Source organism: Cyphomyrmex costatus, unplaced genomic scaffold (assembly GCF_001594065.2).
Source record: "Cyphomyrmex costatus isolate MS0001 unplaced genomic scaffold, Ccosl1.0 scaffold492, whole genome shotgun sequence".
NCBI lineage: Eukaryota > Metazoa > Arthropoda > Insecta > Hymenoptera > Formicidae > Cyphomyrmex > Cyphomyrmex costatus.
Genome location: NW_017279205.1, coordinates 9360 through 19331, shown reverse-complemented (window position 1 = coordinate 19331; position 9972 = coordinate 9360). Strand labels below are relative to the sequence as shown.

Sequence of the window (9972 nt, the reverse complement as noted above, 5' to 3'; positions counted from 1 at the left end):
ACGCTCGAGCGCGGCTCATAACCTCAAGGTGTTAGAGCTACGGACCACGAGCTGCATTCTCATCGTCAGCTGCCACCATCATTCAGAGACACGCCGAGGACAGCATTGCATTCTCATCGTCAGCTGCCACCATCATTCAGAGGCACGCCGAGGACAGCACATTCAAGGCCGCTTCCACGAGGAGGTCGCCACCGGAAGTCGTCAACAAAAGCGCGGCTGCACAGTACCGGTAAGGAAAACTGTTCGCGGTAGTGCCGACGAAGTTCCTTGTTACGTCTGTTTTAAGTAGGTTAGCTCGCGATGACGTCTGCGCAAGATATCAGTGTGCTCAAAAAACATAGAGCGATCGTTAAAGGCGCGTGCACGCGGATTCACACATATATCGACGCGATTTCTTTTGCCACTCCTGCTATTGCTGCTCAGCTTGAAAAACGTAGAATCAAGTTAGACGAATATTGGTCACAATACAACGCAATACAAGCGGAGATAGAATTGCTTGACGAAAATGAGGGCAATGACCGGATCGGCTTCGAGGAAGCGTATTATTCGCTTTGCGCAAAGATTCGCGAACTTCTTAATCCATTATCAGCTCCGCGGGCGCAACCGACACAACCGTATTCACCGTCTACGTCGAGCGCATTCAATCGATCGGAAAATCATTGCAGTGTTAGATTGCCCAAGTTGAATCTTCCAACGTTTTCCGGCAAATACGATGAATGGTTTCCATTCTACGATTCATTTAATTCAATTATACATTCAAACGCGTCAATCAGTGACGTACAAAAGTTACAATACTTAAAGTCTACACTTACCGGTGACGCGAGTGGCGTAATCAGTGCATTAGAAATTTCCGCCGCAAATTATCAAATAGCATGGGATATTTTAAAGGAACGTTATGATAACAGACGAATGATCGTTCACACGCACATTAAAGCAATATTAGATTTACCCTCGCTCACCAAGGAAGATTCAACCGAGCTGCGTCGAATCGCGGACGGGGCAATCCGACATGTTCAAGCCCTCAAGGCACTTAAATGTCCCACGGCGCACTGGGACGATCTGTTAGTATACATTCTAACCTCAAAATTCGATCCACGTACATTACGAGAATGGCAGTCCTCTGTAACAGGTACTGAAACTCCCACATTTAAACAATTTAAGTTACTGAAACTCCCACATTTAAACAATTTAACGATTTTATTTCTCAACATTGTTTGGTGTTAGAGGTCAAACAAGGTCAGTCTCGCTTCCAAGGACACCAACAAAAATTCACAAACCAACGCAAAACGACAATCTACATGTACAGCAACAGTCAAATCCAAGTGCAACTATTGCAAGGGCAAGCATCCCATGTATTATTGCAAGGAGTTTTTGGCACTGCCAATCAAGCAACGGGCGGTAGAGGTACGCAATCGCAAACTATGCGTCAACTGTCTCCGCTCTCCGATGCATTCATTGGACAAATACACATCTAGAGGTTGCAAAATTTGCAATATCAAACACAATACGTTGTTGCATACGAGCACCAGCTCGGCGGAGGATCATTCCGGCACTTCCGGCACAGGGGAATCAAGCATACAAAATTCCAGGACAGCCGTGACGACACATTCGTCGAACATTCAAGGCAAAGATCACATAATGCTTTCCACAGCTGTGGTCAATGTCATAGCCTCCGATGGCACATCACATTCATGTCGAGCTTTACTAGATTCAGGATCTCAAGCAAGTTTCATTTCTAGACAACTCGCCGCAACTCTTGGTTTACCACTACGCCCGCTAAACGTCACAATATCTGGTGTCAACAGTACCTCATCAAATGCTACAATGGCAACCAAGGTAACACTGCAATCCAGATTAAATTCTTATTGTAGGACGATAGACTGCATAGTAACAGAGCGGATAACCGAGAAGCTTCCATTGACTACTTCAAGGCGTAGAAACTACAACATTCCTCGAAACCTCAAGCTAGCGGACCCCCATTTCAACGTTTCCTCCAAGGTCGACATTTTGATCGGAGCAGAAATATTTTGGGAGCTACTTTGCATAGGACAAATCGAGGCCACTCACAGCCATCCAACTCTACAAAAAACGAGACTAGGATGGATTCTGGCTGGACGTCGCAGCATCACAGCGGCGCCTGCAGAAAACGTGCGAGCATTCACCACAGTCATATCCAATGCTCAACTGCACGATCAACTAACACGGTTCTGGCAAATTGAACATCTCGACAATCAAGTCGTAAACAACAAGGACGATGCTTACTGCGAGGAGCATTTCGAAGCTAACGTGGACCAGAACGAACAGGGCAGATACATAATAAAACTTCCAATCAAGGAAGAGTTAATCGGTAACCTTGGCAGCACAAGGGACATCGCATTAAGACGCTTACAAGGAACAGAGCGTCGGTTCATACGAAATCCCAACTTAAGGGACCAATATGTCCACTTTATGGACGAATATTTAAAGCTAGGACACATGAAGGAAGTCAGATTGTCCCCACTTGAGGATACAGCATCTTTCTACTTGCCTCATCATGGCGTCTTCAAGGGCGCTAAACAATCATCCAAGATTCGTGTCGTTTTCGACGCTTCAAGTAAGAGCGACACAGGATTATCATTAAACGACGTTTTGAGAGTCGGCCCAGTGGTGCAGCAAGATTTGATGTCAATCGTGATGCGATTCCGCACTTTCGTTCACGCTTTGATCGCAGACATCATAAAAATGTACCGACAGGTGCTCATACACCATTCGCAAACATCTCTTCAAAGAATTTTGTGGCGCAGCGACTCCAAGGCGGACATCAAGACATACGAACTGATGACAGTGACCTATGGCATGTCATCGGTTTCTTTTCTCACAACCAGGTGCATCAAACATCTAGCCGATCATCACTCATCCACGTTTCCCATTGGATCAGCGTGTATAAGGCGCGACTTCTACGTCGACGATCTACTAACCGGTGCAGACACCGTCCAAGAAGCGGAGACTCTTCGAGATGAAACGATCGAACTATTAAGGCTAGGCGCATTTGAGCTTGGAAAATGGGTTTCCAACACCCTGGAATTGCTGGACGCAACACTCAATAAAAATGACAAACCCGTTGTCATCGACAACGACAAAAGCGCCCACATCTTGGGGATCAAATGGAACGCCGACACAGACACGCTACATTTTTCATACGACCCGGTCATGTCACATGACGCAATTTCAAAACGGAAAATTCTATCGGACGTTTCCAAATTATACGATCCGTTAGGCTTACTTGGTCCAATCATCGTCATCGCCAAGTTGATACTACAAGATCTCTGGCGAGCAGGCATCGATTGGGACGAGTCAGTTCCTCAGAACTTACACGCACGATGGATTACCTTCAAGTCGCAGTTGACGGAGCTCAACCGACTAGCAATTCCCAGACGCGTCAAATACAGCATTGAACGTCGACATATACAAATACATGGCTTCTGTGATGCCAGTCAAAATGCATATGGAGCCTGCGTGTACATACGGACTGAGCTCGATGCGAACAAGTATCGTTCAGAACTTCTTTGCTCCAAATCAAGGATCGCGCCGTTGAAGGCTGTATCATTGCCAAGGTTGGAACTATCTGCAGCGCTTCTGCTGGCACGGCTGATGGACAAGGTCGGATTCAACAATTACATTGAGCTGGATATCCTCAGAATCACGCATGTTTTCAGTTTTCGTTGCAAACCGCATAGGAGAAATTCAACGGTTGACTCAAGCGACGGATTGGCGACACGTACCGTCCGGTCAAAATCCAGCCGACTTACTTTCACGAGGTTCAAATCCAAGCGATTTAATTCATGCAACCACTTGGTGGAAGGGTCCCGACTTTCTGCAACACAATGAGAATCTCTGGCCCACCAATCAATTTCTACGTCAGGAGGACACCTCCGAACTTCGAAAAATATACGTTAACATTGCAGTCGTTGACACCAGTGTCATAGAAGACACACTCAACAAGCATTCAAACCTTGACAGAGCCTGTGTGGCATATTGCTTGAGGTTCTTACGAAGACCTGCGGGCATTACAACACACTTTGTCTCCCACGAAGAAACCGCGGCAGCATTGCAACTAATGTGCAAGGTTGTGCAACAGCTTTCATTTCCCGAGGAGTACAAGGCCTTGAGCAGCAACAAGAGCCTCAGTACATCCAGTGGGATTTTGACACTCAATCCATTTCTCGACGATGGATTAATTAAAGTTGGAGGTCGATTAAGGCATTCAAATCTAACACAGGACGCGCGTCACCCGGTGCTGCTACCGAAAAATCACGAGCTATCAAGACGAATCATCACGCAAGCGCATGTACGTAGCTTACATGCCGGCACCCAGGCAACGATGGCCGCCGTCCGACAGCAATTTTGGCCTTTATCATTGCGATCTCTAACACGAAAAATCATTTTAAGGTGCGTTAAATGTTTCAAGGTTAAGCCTGTTCATTCAGAAACCATTATGAGCTCCTTACCTCCTAGTCGCATCACTGTTTCCCGACCATTCTCGTATTGCGGCGTGGATTACGCCGGTCCGTTAACTCTGCGAGAGGGAAAACGCAGAAACGCGCATACTCACAAGGCATACATCGCCATGTTCGTATGCTTCGCTACCAAAGCGGTACACATAGAACTAGTCAGTGATTTAACCACCGACACGTTTTTAGCAGCCTTCAAAAGGTTTATATCGCGCAGAGGAAAGCCTTCCCACATGTGGTCAGACAATGGCACTACTTTCGTAGGTTCCCGTCATCGTTTGCGCGAATTCTCTAATTTTCTTGAAAAAGAGTGCATACAAAATGAAATCCAGTCATTTTTGCGCGAACAGCGGATAACATGGGACTTTATACCACCCAACGCTCCACATTGTGGAGGACTCTGGGAAGCCGCGATAAAATCGGCAAAATTCCATTTGTATCGTATAATCGGTAATGCTCATCTAACTTTCGAAGAGATGCAGACTATTTTATGCGATATAGAAACGATACTAAATTCACGGCCCATCGCTCCATTGAGCGAAGACCCAAATGACCTCGCTTATTTGAGCCCCGGACATTTTCTAATCGGCACTACCGTAGACAGTTTTCCTTGCCACGACTTGAGCAACATAAGCGAAAATAGGCTCGTTCGTTGGCAACGCGTAGAACAATTAAGGCAACATTTCTGGCGACGATGGAGTTCAGAATACCTCCACACCTTACAAGCGCGTTCCAAGTGGAAGATTAGCAAGGGGGATCAATTAAAGATCGGTCAAGTCGTATTAATAAAACAGCAGGGGTTACACCCTCTGCATTGGCTGTTAGGGCGCGTACAAGGCGTTCATCCAGGCACAGACGGCGTTGTAAGAACCGCTGAGATAAAAACAGCAAAGGGCATTCTTACAAGACCGTTAACTAGAATAGCGATATTACCTATAGATGACTCCAGCGAGAAACGCTAGACATCAAATATGTTTTTGTTTTCGCGCAACGTTATCATGTTATCATACTCAACTTAGGTTAAGCACATCGAAATTGTTTGCGTTTGCACATATCAAGCATGCAGCGTCGCGCATTTTGTCAACTCTCAACGTTAATTCGTTTCAAAGGTTGTTTCACCTTTCGTTCACATTTTGAAAGCGGAGCCTTTCAAGGGCGGCGGCGTTGTATAATAATTAGTCAAACGTTCATCATTTATTTCATGTATCAGTCACCGTCCGCGAGGATTGTATTCGCGGCATGCACGGTCTCGCGTCATGATCGCATGCCTAATTGCTTTCGGCGCGACACGTATCATTGGAGAGGGCGTACAGAGCTCTCGTGTACGCACAGGGGGAGCACGAGTTCGCTTTCCGCTACGAAACAACGAGAATATTCGAGAGCAATTCGACGTGTGACTTCCTTCGCATAACAACGCATTTTTGTATCCCGGTGTACGGTCACAAAGTTAATTAGAAATAAGAGAAAGCCAACTTGCTTGTCTCGATCGCATCGCTACCGATCAGGATTACTCCGGTGGCACGTGTGACGGGCACATGCTCGTGGCGGCATTCGCCGTTTGTTATACAACTGTTAATATTATATTAATAAAGTCTATAATCTATAATTGTAATGTTCATACGTATTATGAAACAATGCAAATATGTAAAATATACCTTCATTAACAGCTCTCAATGTTCTCAATTTTTTGTTGTCTTCTTCGAGCTTTCTGTTTTTTTCTCGCAAAAGAGATATAATTCTTTTAATACATCTCTTTCGGATAATTTTTCGCCTAAATCATCTAAAATTTGTAAAAAAATGTAAAATAAATTTTAAAAAATGTTATAAATGTTGTAAATGTTGTATAATACAAGGTGATGCAGTGTCGCACAAAACAATTATGCTTGCTTATTGTAGATCAAAGAATTCGAAAATTTTAACTAATCATGATAATTAATATAACAGATATTTGAATCGAATTAAATAAGATATTCAAAATGACCACCTTCAGCATGAATTCAGGACCTTCTTCTTATTTAATTCCATTTTAAATACCTGTTTATGTTTATTATGTCCCGTCGAATCTCTCCTCACGCACGCACGCACGCACGCACGCACAAAGTAGACGATTTTTCGAATACTTTGTCTATTTTATTTTAAATTGTTTTGAATCAGGGATCTGTAATAAAACTATACCATGACAATTTCAGATTTTGTTACATTACTGTAAAGTGCAATCATTAACAAAATAAAATATTAGTGTTATGGAAATAATGTTACGGATTTAAAATATTATACATTACTAGATATCATATAAACCAAATATAGAAAATTACGTTGTTATTTACAGTGTACGTTTATTTTGCGAGTTTTATTAATGAAAGTTATACCAATGTCGAATTCGTGATTTTTAAGGGTACCCTTCGGGTCTATTTTTTTCGAAAAATTCGAATTTTCAAATATACCAAAAACGAGTTTCAAAACGAGTTCTACGAAGAAACCGAAGGCATTATGTATGGAGCTGGCATCGCTGATTGAGCGTAAGACACTTTTTTTCATGATTATACTAAACGATTATGCGAACAAAAACTTTAAACGCGTTTTCCTCAAAACAAGGTTTTTCGAGCTGGTGGACACGATTTTGTAAAAACTATTTAACCGATCGGGCTGAAATTTTCAGGGATTGTTCAGAACATGTGTAGTTTTAGCCCGTAGTAAAATCATTATTTTTCGTTGATTTTTAACCCCTATTTTTTATCATTTTACGGGTGAAAAAGGGGTAAATAAATTCAAAACGTCGCCATTTTGTTTTTTTACGTTTAAAACGTTTAATTTTACTACCGGCTATAGTCACGAACATGTATTTTAAGAATCTGTTTGGATTTTTTATTTCAAGCGTTTCGAACTGGAGATATCACGTCCACCAGATTTTTACGACCAACCACTGAAGCCACCATTTTGACGGCGCACGTGCGCGAAAAATTAAAAAAAAATTTTTTTACATACTCATTTGTAACATTAATAATGTGTAAAAAGTGCGAAGAATTTAAATACATTTTACTATGAAAAAAAAATTCTTGAAAAAACGTTAAAAAGACCCGAAGGGTACCCTTAATAACATAAGTTTATCAAAAGTTTCGTTAATATTCTTGTAATCGTTGTTTCGGTACATATCCTTGTTTTAATTAAATCATGGATATTTTTTATAAAACAAAATTATATACATATTTGTTTTTTTGATTTCCTGGCAACGTTTCAATATTTCTTTTTGTTTGTTATACAGGTTTTCTTTTTTTGCATATTTTGAAGTGCTTGTTTTATTGTTTACCTGCAATTTATTTAATTGATTAATTTGGAACTCCGTATATAAATTCTAAAACACAGGAAATATTAGGAACACAAGAATCAAATATAAGAACTTCAATCTATCAAAAACTGTGCACTACAGAATGTACAGCTTCTGATAAGTTGAAATTCTTATATTTAATATAAGGATGTCTAATGCACAAAGAAACAATCTCTAATTCTTTTTATACTGATGACCCAAACTGTGTAGGGTTGAAACGTTTATCACAATTTTATGGAAATAAAATATATGAAGATACACTCGTCCAATCTGTGTCAGCTCTTATTGGCTTAATATCTCATCAGTTCATTTTATCTTCGTGAGCTTTATTCAAGACGAATCTTATATTTAACTCTTATTCCTATATAATATTTCCTCTATTGTGCGCTGGCTCTAACATTTCAAATGATACATTTCAGAGGCCATGAATATGAAATATTTAATTTTTATGCAGGATATGTAATGCATGATCTACACTAAGCAGTAGCAATAATGGAAAGGAGTAGGCGTAGAAATCGACCAACCATAGTTGATTATCCTCCTCACATTCGACTATGATTGATTGATTTCTACGCCTATTTTCCCATCCTATGCTACTGCAATGCCCAATGTAGACTACGCACAAAAATTTTATCAAGCATCTTCTTTAATTCTCTCGCATGTATTATTTATTATCAATATAAAGTTACTTACCCCTTACGGAAAAAAACTATTGGTAAATGGTGAAATTTGTTGGAAAAAAAAATGGAAAAATTGAAAAATTGACCATTTGGTCAATAGTAATTTGGCCAATAGTTAGTACTGTTGGCCAATAGTTACTATTGGTCAATAGTCCCTCGTAAAAAAGGTCAGTTTTCTCTAATTACTGTTAGATTGTTAAAATAAGTATTACTAATTAGCATCAATTTTTTAGAATAAAATTGTGAAAAAAAAAAAAATTTTCCTGGAGAAAAATTATCCTAAATTCGAGAATTAATTTTTTTTCATGATGCTTCCCAAATGGTCACCCATCCGAAGACGAACCATGACTCGCATGCTTAACCTTGACAATCGTACGGGAACTGCTGTACTTCGATGACCCACGAATCTGTATGTGTCAACGTTTATATAACCTTATATACTTATTTAATTCTGATGACATGTATCTTTTGTATGTATATATAAACTTACCTTTTTAAAAAAAAGGTAGAAAAAAGCGCTAAGAGTGGGTGCTGCTGGACAAAAAACCATTTGGGCCAGTTTCATCAACGTCAATTACTTAATCGACTGTGAAACTGACCAATCACATTTGCTGTTTAGTAGAACCATCTTTAAAAACCTACGTGATATTATCCTTATTTAATTAATTCTAATGACATGTATCATTTGTATAAAAGATTTGATATCAATAGTCGGCGCCAAGTTAAATTCTAATCTTTAAAAACCTACGTGATATTATCCTTATTATTTACTTAAATCAATGACATGTATCATTTGTATAAAAGATTTGATATCAATAGTCGGCGCCAAGTTATTCTACCTTATTACTTACTTAATTTTAATGACATTTATCATTTGTATACAAGATTTGATATCAACAGTCGGCGCCAAGTTAAATTTTACCAAATTAAAGAGTAAAACACAAGTGGTACCTTTAATCTTTAAGAACCCATATAGTACTATTATTTAAATTCCACTAAATTAAAAAGTAAAACCTAAGTGGAATTATCTTTATCTTCATACAATGAAACCTAAGTATATGCCTTTGTATTCTTATTAAAAGATCTTCCTATTCGAAACCAAGTGATTTAATTCTTCTTTAAAAAAATTATATCGCAATTAATTTTTAAAAACAAAATGAAAAAGATTTATTTAAATAGAAAAATTTTTTATGTAAAAACACTTCGCGTTGCTAGTTCTCGATCTCGATGTAATAAAATACAATAATAAAGATAAGAAACATTTTCACGAGAATTAAAGTATTTAGTGTGTATATATTCGTGTATATGTATGTGCGAGTGAATTGTATCTCAATCCCAATATAATAACGTCATAATAAAATTATATATGGATGTAACATTTTGTATAAAATAGATTAGAAACTACGAAAGTTAAAGTATGCAGTCTGTATGTACATATTCGCATACAGTATATGTGAGTGAAATACATAAAAAAAGA

General features: G+C 39.5%; 1 protein-coding gene across 1 annotated transcript; it reads left to right on the top strand.

Moving 5' to 3' along the window:
- Positions 1 to 300: 300 nt before the first annotated feature.
- Positions 301 to 5452, top strand: LOC108778168 (uncharacterized). The gene is made up of 4 exons (XM_018545273.1): positions 301 to 1122; positions 1225 to 3729; positions 3842 to 4327; positions 4448 to 5452. The coding sequence occupies exons 1-4, from the start codon at positions 301 to 303 to the stop codon at positions 5450 to 5452; spliced, it is 4818 nt and encodes a 1605-aa protein (XP_018400775.1).
- The last annotated feature ends 4520 nt before the right edge of the window (positions 5453 to 9972 follow it).

Excerpts from the sequence above, each read along its gene's own strand:
- LOC108778168 (XM_018545273.1), top strand. The coding sequence starts at position 301 with ATGACGTCTGCGCAAGATATCAGTGTGCTCAAAAAACATAGAGCGATC. Across the intron at positions 1,123-1,224 it reads TACGAGAATGGCAGTCCTCT|AGGTCAAACAAGGTCAGTCT; the intron begins GTAACAGGTACT and ends GTTTGGTGTTAG. Across the intron at positions 3,730-3,841 it reads CGCATAGGAGAAATTCAACG|GGTCCCGACTTTCTGCAACA; the intron begins GTTGACTCAAGC and ends ACTTGGTGGAAG.